General features: G+C 37.6%; 1 protein-coding gene across 7 annotated transcripts in view; it reads right to left on the bottom strand.

Moving 5' to 3' along the window:
* PRKDC (protein kinase, DNA-activated, catalytic subunit) overlaps nucleotides 1-14,387 on the bottom strand; it is a 219,931-nt gene that overhangs the window by 138,130 nt on the left and 67,414 nt on the right. For 6 of the 7 annotated variants that reach the window (XR_012020234.1, XM_072804689.1, XM_072804690.1 and 3 more), the window contains 7 exons: nucleotides 14,028-14,251; nucleotides 13,105-13,316; nucleotides 12,549-12,681; nucleotides 11,950-12,108; nucleotides 10,722-10,925; nucleotides 1,160-1,345; nucleotides 676-780 (listed from right to left, as the gene is read on the bottom strand). Coding sequence is in view for 6 of the 7 variants with exons in the window: in XM_072804689.1 (XP_072660790.1) it covers nucleotides 676-780; nucleotides 1,160-1,345; nucleotides 10,722-10,925; nucleotides 11,950-12,108; nucleotides 12,549-12,681; nucleotides 13,105-13,316; nucleotides 14,028-14,251 (1,223 nt within the window). In the remaining variant the exon portion in view is untranslated. The remainder of the gene's footprint in view (nucleotides 1-675; nucleotides 781-1,159; nucleotides 1,346-10,721; nucleotides 10,926-11,949; nucleotides 12,109-12,548; nucleotides 12,682-13,104; nucleotides 13,317-14,027; nucleotides 14,252-14,387) is intronic. The other variant, XM_072804693.1, reaches the window with a different exon arrangement.

The raw sequence follows: 14,387 nt of genomic DNA, 5'->3' as shown, positions 1-14,387 counted from the left end.
TTTATAACAAGTGTAAAAGAAACTAGGTGATATTTCCTATCTCCCTTGTGTGGCAAGAAAGTTCCCAAGCTCCCTCATACTGAGGAATGAGAAACTTGATTAACCACAGAACAGAAATTTTCAAAGAAATATCCTTATGATCTACTAAAAAGACGTCTTTCATTAAGGCTACGTTTTATTATAGCATAAAATCTAATTATTGTAAGATTTTAAAATTATAGTATTAAGTTCTTGACCTAAAAATTACCCAGATATATTTATTAATAGAAAAATGATTAATACTTTAAATTCTGTCATTCACGAATATAGCAATTCTCAAAAAAGCCAATTTGAACTACACATACGCAAAGAGAAATACTAATTCTTCTAAGTATGGGAAATTCATTGTGATTATATTTATCTTTTAGAGAGACACACAAAAGTATGAGCAGATTAGATAACATGATGCCAAACGTCTCCTTCAAGAGTGGGAATGGCTGCATAGTTGAAACAGACACACCCATAGACAGGTGGCTATTGAAGCTGAGTGACAGGCACATAGGGGTTATTCTCTGCTTTTGAATATGTTTGAAATTTTCCATAATAAAAAAGAGAAAGCATCGTAAGTATGTAAAAATATAAAGTGGTAAAATAATTGAGAACGTAATCTGAAAAAAAATCTTTTTCACCACTTACCATTAAATGTAAACCCAAGTTTGAATCAGCAAGTAGACTAGTATATGTTGTAAAGACTTCAGGGAATGCACTATGATTTGTATTAAAAGATACAGATGAATCGATCTAAAGGAGGGGAAGTAAAAACATGATACATCTCTATATTATGCTTCTAATGTCCTTTAACACATTTTCCAAGATTGTAATTCCAGAAATAATCTACAAATTTGTTCTTGGGCTTCAACAATATTTTAACAATTCTTGTTCTGAAATATTTTAAATTGATCTGGTAGGACTTAAAAACACTAAAAAAGCAAAGTATAGGAAAGGATAATGAGTATAAGTCATAATAATGGAAAAAGTATAAAATGTAAGGTAATCAGCAACTTAATAAAAATATTTTTTACTGATCAAACCAATGAGTTCTTAAGAAATGTCCATTATATTTTTAAAGATAAAACTTACAGAGTCCAAAACAACTTCATTTTTAAGGTTCTCAAGATACCTGCAAAATTTTTGCTAATAAGGTCAGCACCGCCGTTTTACTTTCAGGAGCAGAATCCTTGGCCCACCATGAGTCCCACTTCTTCCAGTTGTGCAAAATTGTACTTGCAAGTTTCAGTCCTTGCTGTTTCCGGCTGGCTCGATCCCGGAAGCTCTGATCTAACATTCCATTCAAAATGGCACTCACCTGAAACAAGTGTATGGTACTTGAAAAATCCTCAATATCAAGACTGACAGATATATGACAAAATCTACTTTCAGTTTAAAGGTATTCTTGGAAAATAAAAATGCTATTTCTGTAATAGCTATTTATTTCACAACTCCACAAATATTTTTAAAGATTTTATGTGACACAGGAAGAGCGCATGAGAGAGAGAGAGAGAGAGAGAGAGAGAGAGAGCGTGCACACACGCACTTGCACACAAGCGGGGGTGGGGAGTGCAAAGGGACAGGAACAAGTAGACTCCCAGCTGAGCAAGGAGCCCAATGCCGAGCTCAATCCTAGGACCTCAGGATCATGACCTGAACCCAAGGCAGATGCTTAACCAAAGGAGGAGGAGAGGAGGAGGTTAAGGAGGAGGAGAGGATGCTACTCAGGTGTCCCTCACAACTCCTCAAATTTGAGAAGAGCAACTTAACAGCTAAATTTGCCCACAAAAGCATAAAGTGGTCTCTTTTATGAAATCGTATTTATCCTATTTCTTGTTTTCTTAGTTGGGGGCATTCTCAATAAGAGGAAGAATTAACACTCCTCTGTTACACATGCACATACACAGAAGCATATACATATGCTTGCACACACACATTTCCTGTCCTGCCACTTTTCCAATAGTTGACATCCTAACTTTGGTTAGATTAACATTCAATATTCTAATCATAATGACACAATCATTTTTACACAACATTTTGATCTCTCTTAAGTATTAACTTGCTTACTTTCTTTACTGCTTTCAATGTGCCTATCATTATTCATCATCAAACTCTCCCGAATCAATGAAATCTCAAGACATCTAAACATATCAGGAGGTCTATCAGCTCCATGTCAGTGGCAACATAGCTCCTACTCTGGAATGTCTGTGATCACTGCCCTCTGGGTGTAACTTCCAGGAGACTGGTCCCCTTCTCTGTTTGAGCCAACTTCCCAGATCCAACATCTTTCTCTTTCTTGGCTAAATGATTTGAGTGCAGAAGAGATAAGATTCCTTTGAGATCTGGCATATCTGAAACATCTGCATTCCACTCTCACACATGACTGATAGTCTGGCCAGATTCAGAACTCCAGGTTGGAATCTTCTTTGCTAAGTTGTGAAAGAAATTTGTCCTACAATCTTCCAGCATCCACTGTGTGGTTGCAAAGACAAACAGCATCTGATTTCTTGATCCTTTTAAATGGAATCCACTTGTCTCTCGCAGAAACTTTGGAATCTTTTCTCAGGGCAGCCCCGGTGGCGCAGCGGTTTGGTGCCGCCTGCAGCCTGAGGTGTGATCCTGGAGACCCGGGATCGAGTCCCACATCAGGCTCCCTGCATGGAGCCTGCTTCTCCCTCTGCCTCTCTCTCTGTCTCTATGAATGGATAAATAAAATCTTTAAAAAAAAAAAAAAAAATAGAATCTTTTCTCATGGTGAAGCCCCTGGGGCTCTGAATTTTCAAGAAATTTGCTCCATGTAGAACTGCTTTCATACACTGTGCTGGATTTTCAATGACTCTTTCCCATCCAGAAGCTCGAGGCCTTTGTTTCTGGGACATTCTCTTGAGAGCCTGTCTTCTCTCTGGAGCAGAGGTCCTGGTGCTGAATCTTATCAGTGGATCCCACGTCTCCTCATGTTTTTCTCTACTAGTTTCTGTTTGTTTTACTTTATTTTCTGTGAGAATTCCTAAATTTATCTTTCAAACTCATTTCATTTTAATTTCTTATGCCCATGCTTAATTCCCAAAAGTTACTTTCTAACAGTGTTCTTTTCAGTAGCAATTTTTATTTCGTCAATACACTGACATCTCTCATCTCTCTGTGGTTCTTTTCTCTTTATATTTCCATCTCACTGAATAGTCACTGTGTCAAATGGTTTTTTATCTGCCTCTCTCTTTTAGAATCCATTTCCTCAATGCCTGGTGCTCCCTGGCTGTTGGCACACATTGAGGAACTGACTAAAAGTACTGTGCAACAGGCAGGCTCACTGGTAATGAGGATCAGTGTAGGTTGGTTGGGTAGTGATAACACTTAATCATTATTTTCCCTTAGACTTGTCAAAATATTCTGATATCCTGCCTGAGGGTATATATCTAATTGACCATATTCTGGGAGCCACACTGAGGGAAGAGAACTAAAAGCCTCCAAGTTTCAGAATTCAGAGAGGCTTTCATTTAACTTCCTTCTTTCTTTCTTTTTTTTTTAAGATTTTATTTATTTATTTATGAGAGAGATAGAGAGAGAGAGAGAGAGAGAGAGGCAGAGGGAGAAGCAGGCTCCATGCAGGGAGCCCGACACAGGACTCTATCCCAGGTCTCCAGGATCACACCCCGGTGTGTGTTTAGAGCTGAAGGCTCTAAACCACTGGGCCACTGGGGCTGCCCTAACTTCCTTATTTCAAGAAGGTAATCCTACACCAAAAATATACAAAGGATCATAAAAGACCATTATGAACAATTATTCACCAACAAATCGGATAACCTAGAAGAAATGGATAAATACCTAAAGATAAACAACTTACCAGGATTGAATCTTGAGGAGATAATCTGAACAGACCAGTTAATAGTAAGGAGGCTGAATCAGTAATCAAAAACTTCTCAAAAAACAAAAGTCCATGACCAGACTGCTTCACTGGTGTATTCTACCACACATGTAAGGAAGAACTAAGACCAATCCTCAAATTATGCTAAACACCTAAAAGACAAGTAAATACTTCCATACTCATTCTATGAAGCCAGCAATAACCATGATACCAAAACCAAACAAGGAAACTATAAGAAAAGAAAATTACAGTAAACTATCCCTGATGAACACAGATGCAGAACTCAACAAAATATCAGCAAATCAAATTCAACAATACATTAAAAGGATCACATACCATGATCAAGTGAGTTTTATTTCAGGGATGCCAGGAGGGTTCAACATCTGCATGTCAATTATTGTGACACACCACATTAACAAAATAATGGATAAAAATCATATGATCATCTTAATAGATGCAGAAAAAACATTTGATAAAATTCAACAACGATTCATGATAAAAACTCAACAATTCAGGTACAGAGGGAACATACTTCAACATAATAAAAGCCATATATGATAAATGCACAGCTGACATCATTCTTGATAGTGAAAAACTGAAAGCTGTGTTCCCTACAATCAGAAACAAGGATGTCTACTCTTAGTACTTTTATTCACCATGGTATTAAAAGTCCTAGCCATAGCAATCAGACAAGAAAAATACAAGGCAACAAAAACAGAAAGGAAGAAGTAACACTGTTTGCAGATGGTATGATTTTATATACAGGAAACCCTAAAGACTCCACCAAAAAAAAAAAAAAAAAACTGTGAAAACTAATCAACAAATTCAGTAAAGTTGCAGATACGAAATCAAGATGTAAAACTAGGTGTGTTTCTATATACTAATAACCAACTATCAGAAAGCAAAATTAAGAAAATAATCAAATTGCACCAAAATTATATCAAAAAGAATAAAACACCTAGGAATAAATTTGACCAAGGAGGTTAAAATGAAAGGAGGTATGATGAAAACTGAAAGACACTGATGAAAAAAATTGAAGATGCAAATACATGAAAGGATATTCCATGCTCATGGAATAGAATAATTCATATTGGTAAAATGTTATTATCCAAAGCAATCTACGGATTCAGTACAATCCCTACCAAAATTCCAATGGCATTTTTCACAGAAATGGAACAAACAATCCTAAAATTTGTATGGAATCACAAAAGACCCTGAATAACCAAAGCAATCTTTAGAAAGAACAACATTGGAAACATTATGCTTCCTGATTTCATATTATATCATGTCAAACTAATCAAAATAGTATAATATTCACATAAAAACAAATAGATCAATGGATAGAAAGCCCAAGTATAAAACATGCAAGGAGGGCAGCCCTGGTGGCTCAGCGGTTTAGCGCCACCTTCAGCGCAGGGTGTGATCCTGTAGACCCACAGGATCGAGTCCCACATCAGGCTCCCTACATGGAGCCTGCTTCTCCCTCTGCCTGTGTCTCTGCTTCTCTCTCTCTCATGAATAAATAAATAAAATATTAAAAAAAAAAAAAACACATGCAAGGAGCCAAGAATATACAATGATGAAGGACAAATGAGCCAAAAATATACAATGGAGAAAGGATGGTCTCTTCAATAAATGGTAATGGGAAAATGGGACAACTACCTGTAAAAGAATGAAACTTGACATCTATTTTATGCCATACACAAAAACCAACTCAAAATGTGTTAAAGACTTGAACTTAAGACATGAAGCCATAAAATTCCTTAAGGAATAGGCTCCTTAACATTGGTCTTAACAATTATTTTTTTGGATCTGACACCAAAAGCACAGGAAATAACAACAAAAATAAACAAATAGAACTACATCAAATTAAAAATCTTCTGCACATCAAAAGAAATCATCAACAAAATGAAAAGGCAACCTACAAAATGGGAGAAACTATCTATAAACCATGTGTCTGATAAGGGGTTAATATCCAAAATATATGAAAGACTCAACAGCAAAATATCAAACAATCTAATTTAAAAAGGGGCAGAGGAACTGAGTAAGACATTTTTTAGACAGTCAAAAGGTATGTGAAAAGGTGCTCAATTAGTGAAATCATCAGGAAAATGCAAATCAAAACCATAATGAGATACCATCTCATACCTGTAAGAAACTAGCATCAAAAACAAGTGTTGGGGGATCCCTGGGTGGCTCAGTGGTTTAGCGCCTGCCTTCGGCATAGGGCATGATCCTGGAGTCCCAGGATGGAGTCCTGCATCGGGCTCCCTGCATGGAGCCTGCTTCTCCCTCTGCCTGTGTCTCTGCCTCTCTCTCTCTGTCTCTCATGAATAAATAAATAAAATCTTTAAAAAAAAAAAAAAAAGAAGTAGTAGTGTTGGTGAGGATGTGGAGAAAAGGGAACTCTTGTGCATTGTTGGTGTGAGTGCAAATTGGTACAGCCCTGTGGAATAAGTGTGGCAGTTCTCCAAAAATTAAAAACAGAAGTACCACATGGTCCAGCAATTCTACTTCTGGTATATATCTGAAGAAAAGGAAATAATTATCTAAAAAATGTATCTGCACCCCTATGTTCATTGCAACATTATATGCAAAGAAAGACATGGAAACAATTTGTGTCCATCAACAGATGAATGAATAAAGATGTGGTATATACATATACAATGAAATATTATTCAGAAGAAAATTTTGCCAATTGTCACAACATAGATTGGACTCTGACAACATTATGCTAAGTGAAATAGGTCCTACAGAGAAAGATAAACTGTATGAAAACACTTATATGTGGCATCTAAAGCCAAATTCACAGATACAGAGAGCAGACTGGTGCTTGCTAGAGGCCAGCCATAGGGAGTTGGACAAAATGAATCAAAGTAGTCAAAGGTACAACTTCCAATTATAAAATAATTCTGGACATGTAATGTACAACATAGTGACTAAATTTAAAATCTGTTTCATATATCTGAAAAGTGCTGGGACGCCTGGGTGGCTCAGTGGTTGAGTGTCTGCCTTAGGCTCAGGGTGAGATCCTAGAGTACCACATCGGGCTCCCTGCATGGAGCCTACTTTTCTCTCTGCCTGTGTCTCTGCCTCTCTCTCTCTCTCTCTCTGTCTCTCATGAATAAATAAATAAAATCCTTTTTTAAAAAAAGAAAAAGAAAAGTGCTGAAGTATGTAAAATTTCTCATTGCAAGGAAAATATTTTATCTATTTAAGATGATGAGCATTAACTAAACATCCCAGTAATCATTCTGCAGGATTATCAACGTTGATTAAATCAAATCAGCATGTTGTACACCTAAAACTTATAAAATGCTATTTGTCAATTACATCTTCATAAATTTGGAAAAAAGAAAAAGGATATTCATTCATGTGAATGATTATAAAATAAACAAAATCAATAGTTTTCTCATATACCACATCCTTATAAAGAAAATATAAAGTGGGGGAGCACCTGGTTGGCTAGTCAGTTAAGCATCTGACTCGATTTCAGCTCAGATCATAATCTCAGGGTCATGATATTGAGACCCATGTCAGGTTCTGTGCTCAGCGGAGAGTTACCTCTCTCTACCTCCCTTTACCTCTCTCCTACTCATCTTCTCTCTCTCTCTCTCTCAAATTTAAAAATCTTTGGGGAAAAAAAATATAAAGGGAAAATATTCCATTTACATTTAAAACTAAATAGTATCCAGTATCTAGAAATGTTAAGAAACATGTAGTAACTAGATGAATAAAATGATAGCATTCTACATAATAGTATGACAAAGAAATTTGAGAATATGAATAAAGGTTTGAATAAATGGAGAGAGAACCTTAGAAAAACAGGCTTAAAAAAAAAAAAAAAAAGAAAAACAGGCTTATTTTTAAAAAAGAGGTTAATTTGGTTAAATTTACTCTACAGAGTGTATTATCATTCAAAATCCCTACATTTTGTGGGAAGGGTAATGAGGAACCTGACAAAACAATTCTAAAGTTCACTTTCAAGAATATGCAAGTATCGCTGGAAAAGTCTGAAAAACAAAAATACTAAGAAGGAATATTGCCTTACCAGATGATTAGTTGTACGTTAAAACTGCTGGAATTAAAACATCATGGTACTGGCTGAGAAACAGATGGTTAAGAAATTAAAATGTCCAACTTCAGATCCAAATATGTACAGGGATTTAGTATTCAAGAAAGTGAGAATCTTGAATCAGTGAGGAGAATATGTATTAGTGAATAAATGCCCAGTAAGTAGCCATTTGGGGAAAAAATGCCATTTCTCCAGTGCTCTTTGCATTATTTATATTTGTTAAAAAAAAAGAACCTATGGGGGACACCTGGGTGGCTCAGTGGTTGAGTGTCTGCCTTAGGCTCAGGGTGAGGTCCAGTGGATCGAGTCCCGCATCAGGGCTCCCTGCATGGAGCCTGCTTCTCCCTCTGGCTGTGTCTCTGCCTCTCTCTCTGTGTGTCTTGAAAGAAAAAAAGGAGAGGAGGGGAGGGGAGGGGAGGGGAGGGGAGGGGAGGGGAGGGGAGGGGAGGGGAGGGGAGGGGAGGGGAGGGGAGGAAGAAAAGAAAGAAAAGAAAAGAAAAGAAAAGAAAAGAAAAGAAAAGAAAAGAAAAGAGAGAAAGAAAGAAAGAACCTATAGAAGTAACAGAAAAAAGATGGGCAGATTTTAAAGATAATAATTGGGTTGGAGAAGGCCTTTCTAAATATGACATAAAAGATGGGAATGACAGTAAAGAAGATTAATAAATTTAATAAATACTTCTGTATAAAATAAACACTCCAAGTGAGACTGAAAGACAAATGGCCAGTAGGAAAAAGTACTTTTTGCATACATGACAGATGTCTACTATTCCTAATATACAAAAATCTGTTAAAAATTATTAAGAAATTCCATCCCAATAGAATAATGGGCAAAATACAAAAATACAGCAACACACCAGAAACATTTTGGTTGTTCAAAAATACTAGTGGGACGGGATCCCTGGGTGGTGCAGCGGTTTAGCGCCTGCCTTTGGCCCAGGGCGCGATCCTGGAGACCGGTGATCGAATCCCATATCGGGCTCCTGGTGCATGGAGCCTGCTTCTCCCTCTGCCTGTGTCTCTGCACCTCTCTCTTTCTCTCTCTCTGTGTGACTATCATAAATAAATAAAAATTAAAAAAAAAATACTAGTGGGAGACTAAAGTCAGAAGAGTGCAAGAACTGCATTAAATCTGAAAGAGTAAAGTACAAAACAGAGTTCTCACCTGTGGAATAATAAAATGGTTTTGCATGGTATAAAGTATTTCAAACTTTACTTAATACTGGTGTTATATACAGAACATGCCTCTAATCTTGACTAAAGATCTGAGAAAGAAAGAAAGAGAGAGAAGGGAGAGGGGAGGAGAGGGAAGGGGAGGGGGAAAGAAAAAGAAAAGAAAATACCAAAAAAGTCTGCCTAGGCTCCCTCAAGTCTGCCTAGAGTGCCCTGGTACAGAGATACTTATCCCTTGCAGAGATCTGGCTGCCCCCAGTGTCCTCAAGTGCAAAAAGATCAGTCCCTTGAGGACAAGGTAAGGCCAGGTGACCAGGCAGGGGACAGCTAACATTTAAACGGTCCCTCTCTTTTCAGCCTCTCCTTTGCATTCTGCTCCCAGTATTCCATCAGCAGACACCAGAAGGTCTGGGTTCTGCAGCATGAAGCAACTGCCCATCTCCCCACCACTATGGTACACTGCAGTTTTCTTGGACTCTAAAGTCTGTTACAACTTCTCCTTTTGCTTTCTAGCTTCCAAAATGTCACTCGTCTCTCATCTTTTAACGTGTCCTTTTAGCATTGTGCTCTAAAAAACAAAATGAAACAAAAAAGCCCCATTTCTGACATTTTACAGGGAACTGAGGATTAAGTAGAGGTAAATATGTATGGCTTTTCTTCATTACCTTCACCAGAAGTTTAAATAGCTTCAGAGATCAAAATGTTCTATTTCCTGGGTGTCACAGGTCTACTAAAAGTTCATTTCTAACTTTAAATCCAAATATCTAGTACAACCTGCTACAAAATACTCCCCCACAAGACAACAAGCACTTTTTGGAGTAAAAGCTTAAGTCAGTAGGAAATTATGCATTCTCCCTTAAAATGGTCATTCCTAATAGTTCCAGTTCCTGACTGTCTATGGACTGGGTTAATTTCAAACTTTTACAAGTGTAGCAAACCCAAGTCAACTATCTATTAAATACTGAGCTCCAAGGTTCAATGTGAGGAGGCAAAGTGGGCTACAGCAGGAGCATGCAGGAAATAATGACTCTATACCAATCTGTGAAAGGACCATGACTACAGAAAGCACACCGAGTGTATAAGACTAGCTGATGGCTGGTGCAAAAAGAAAGGGGGGCTCGGGTCTCATGATGGGCTTTTAAGCTCCAGCACCACTTCTTCACAAAAGTCAGTATCCTGCATAGCCATGCCTTGTAATATTACGCCTAGAGATTCTGGGGGAGTGAGAGATTAGAAAAAAAAAATCAATCTTTCAATGTCCACTTAACATTATTAAATGTTCATTAAAGATGGGTTTTCTTTCCTTTGATTTTGTCTTCAAACATTGGCAAGAGCTTTAAACCTTCCAAGAAGAGATCTTATTTTGTTTAGATATTTTTCAAGAATATGGCAATCTTTTTATATGCATTATATAAGAAAATACACTTCATTTAAGTAAATATTTCACAATGAACTCACAAGTGTAGGTAATGTACTACATGAGGGGCAAGTTTTTCACTAACAAAAGCAGCATCTCTAGCCCAATGAGTGGACTCTGATAGTAATTCTTGCTTCAAGTAAAATAAATAAAAATAAAAATTTCATTACCATTTTGGGATTATCCACAGATGATTTCATGAGCTTCAATACAGTCATATCTAGATTTCTCAACAATTCAGTGTTGATTATCTCTGAAAACAAGCTATAAAAATACTCTCCATGAGAGAAGCTGACCATGTTTCTCTGGGACTCTCCTGAGGCTGGCATAGACAACACTGCTGTGTCCAGGAGAAGATCCACAAGGTGCTCACACTGTGAAGAAGGAAAGGTACAATTTTACCTGTTAGAGAAGGACTCCTGGGAAGCTGCTAACTTTGGAATTGGAAAATCACACAGTAGAGAACTAAAGAGAACTCTAAAGAGAACTGGTATTTGAAGACCTGGGTTCAAGTTTGAATTGTATACATTTCAATAAGCATGCATTTTCTAGGTTTCATTTCATGAAAGAAATCTTCCCTGACTCTCCCAAATATCCAGAAAATCTTGTTGCTGCTTTGAAGGGAGAGGCGAGTAAGAGTATTTTTTATTAATTTAAATATGTGATTTGTTTACATTAAGTGAATAAAGGGGCAAAGAAGATTCTGCTTTCTGCTACAGGAAAAGGGAAGATGGGTGAAAGCAATGAACACAAAAGACTGGTTAGCAGATCTCAGCTACTACAGAGACTGTTTGAGGCCACCCCTGCATGGTTCAAAAATCGATGAAGACATCTTTCTGGGGAGCCTGTGGAATTATCCTTCAAGGGTCCTCCCATATCAGCCATCTGAAGGTCACCAAGGACAGGGGAAGAGAAAGCCACTGTATCAGCTTTATATTCACAAAATGTTCTCTGCCTTATAAAGTCTTTTAAGAAACAAAATGGGATAGACAAAACCACAATTTAAGAAGAATACTGTCGGGATGCCTGGGTGGCTCAGGGGTTGGACGCCTGCCTTCAGCTCAGGGCGTGATCCTGGAGTCCAAAGATCAAGTCCCACATCGGGCTCCCTGTGTGGAGCCTGCTTTTCCCTCTGCCTGTGTCTCTGCCTCTCTCTGTGTGTCTCTTGTGAATAAATAAAAATCTTAAAAAAAAAAAAAAAGAAGAAGAATAGTCCTATATCTTTTATTAAAAAAAAATTCTTTTAGAAAGGAAGTCAGATCATATAAATCTATTAAAGTACTTGCTAAGCTAAGAACTTACTAAATTCCAGCTAAATTCTTGCTTTTAGAAACACACTGCAAGTGAGCTATATATTTATATCATAAGGATAGCATAGCATATAGCTGCTGTTCCTACCAGTCCTCCAAAAGCAAAGGCCAACTCCAGAAGTCCACTGGCTAATCGCTTACAACTGGGGTCTAGCGAAGGAAAGTACTCTCGTTCATCTCCGGGTGCAATGCTTTTATAAACCAGGAAAAGAAGTTTTATGCCAACAGAATGACGCTGATCTGCAGACTAAAATAAAGTCAATGCTGAAACATTCAGCAATAAGATATTTTATAAAAACACACAATTTCACACCTTTCATGAATAAAAAAAAAAAAATCCATGTTCATTAACACTGACTACCTAATTGTCAGGAAAATCTTCACTCAACTTCGCTTTCTATGCTATATTTTTTCATTTATATTGCCTACCCACAAAGGCACAATAGGAGCTCATCCCTAAAGTTCTTCAGAAGGCTGCTGGAAATATAAATGTCCTTTATTTTTTTTTTAATATTCATATTCTAAGTTAACACATGTCTGGTGCAAGTAATTCTCGATTTCCCATTTCAGCACATTCTATATATAAAGGACATTTAAAACATATATATATATATATATATATATATATATAATAGACTAATTAGCTTAATAAAGCCAAGAGAAATGTAAAAACAGATGGCTGGTTACCTGAGACGGTAATACAACATGCAAAACACCAGCTCTGTGAAGTTGTTTACAAGCTGACACAACAGAAGCCAGTGTGGCCCTATCCACATAAGCATCAGGACCATACAGGTCAACGGCACAGAGCTCCTCAATGCTGCCAGGGAAGAAAAACAAAAAGAAACGAGATGAGTGCTCATCTCACCAAATGAGCAGAATACACTGAAAAACTGTGGGTTCTGTTATAAATGTGTTTCCTGACTCCTTGACATTCACATTCATTCCGTGATCCAGGAAAGGAAACATGGGTTAACACTGACCATAGGGCCCATGGATCCAGCCGTGGAAATCAACACGAGGCTAAGTCACTGCAGAGGCTTGCATACCATAAGGTGCAGGAAAGGCATGTGTTAAATAGATGATTTTCAAACTAATGAGATCCTCTGCGTCAAACACCCCACTGATGAGATCCACTACTTCAGGAAACGGGGCGATAGCATCCACACACATAGCTGCCAGAGTATGCTGCAACCTTAAATTCCAACACAAAACTGATCCCGAGCATGATCAGAATGCCCACCTCTGTACTGTTATTTTTTCCTTGAGGCACATCTCCAGGGTGTCTTTGTATGGGGACTTCTTTAGAGCTTTCATCAGGTTTACACAAACGTCAGGAAGATGATTCATAACTAAGACATCACCAATGTTGAAACCTATGCTCGAGGGCTGACATAGGATTTTCACCAAGAGTGTCATAAAGTTTTTGTTATTACATAAATCCTCCTCAAGGAGCTGTAAAAGATGATTTCAATAAAAACATATCCATTAGTCCGCACTTAGATTTCACTAGTGTGAGGTCCATGAAGCTGGAGATTTTTGCCTGGCTAGGGCAAGGGTTGGCAACTTTCTCTGTAAAGGGTCAGGTATCAAATACCTTAGGGTGTGTGGGTCCCATAGTCTGTGCTGCAACTACTGAAATAACTGCCATCACAATGTGAAAGCAGCCATGGACAATACATGGACAAATGGGCTTGGATGAGTTCCAGTGAAACATTCTTTACAAAAGCAGGCAAGTGGGATGTGGCCTGTGGATCAGAGCCTTACGCCCCTCATTTAGGGACATACTGTATCTGGAGATAGAGTCAGACATATAGTAGACACTTAATATGTATTAAATGGATAGACGGACTGGACTTTGTTTATATAATAAACCTCACAGATACATTTACAAATATGCTAATGCATGTTTCCTAAGGCAAATGTTTCATCAATCATACCATAAAATGCAATATTCAATAAGACATTTAGAAAAATTATTTTGTATTTTATTCACACAATAAGAATCTGAAGTATATGCAAAGCTTTATAACTTTCAAGAACACATAACTCCTACAGCAATGGAAAGTTCTTAGAAAGCCAAAACCACTTTTAATAGGTACTGGAAAATATTTTTCCACTGCCAAGTACTGATCTCAAACTAACAGAGCAGTAGGAGTGACTTACCTTCCAGCCGTCTGGGGAGGTGTTGAGCAGCGTTGTGGTAAACTCCATAATCCGGACCACAATTGTGCATTTGCTGTAATTATATCTTTCTCCCTCTTGTGGGCTGGGTCTGTGACCTGCTGCCCCAGTGCCAAAGCACTTTTCTGCTGCTGTGATATCATGCATAGCAATGTTATCTAAAAAGAAAGCCACCGCTTTCCAAAGTGAAGACTGTGTTTCAGTACCTAAAAAAATTACACTCAATTATTAACATTCTAACTTCCTTCTAACTCCACTATGATTAATGCAAAATTCCTTCTTTAAGTACAGGCATGATATACTTTTAGTCAAAATTCAAACTGAAAAAGCTTTAAAAAATAT

This window comes from Canis lupus, chromosome 28, assembly GCF_048164855.1.
Source record: "Canis lupus baileyi chromosome 28, mCanLup2.hap1, whole genome shotgun sequence".
Lineage (NCBI taxonomy): Eukaryota > Metazoa > Chordata > Mammalia > Carnivora > Canidae > Canis > Canis lupus.
This window is presented reverse-complemented; position numbering and strand designations above follow the sequence as displayed.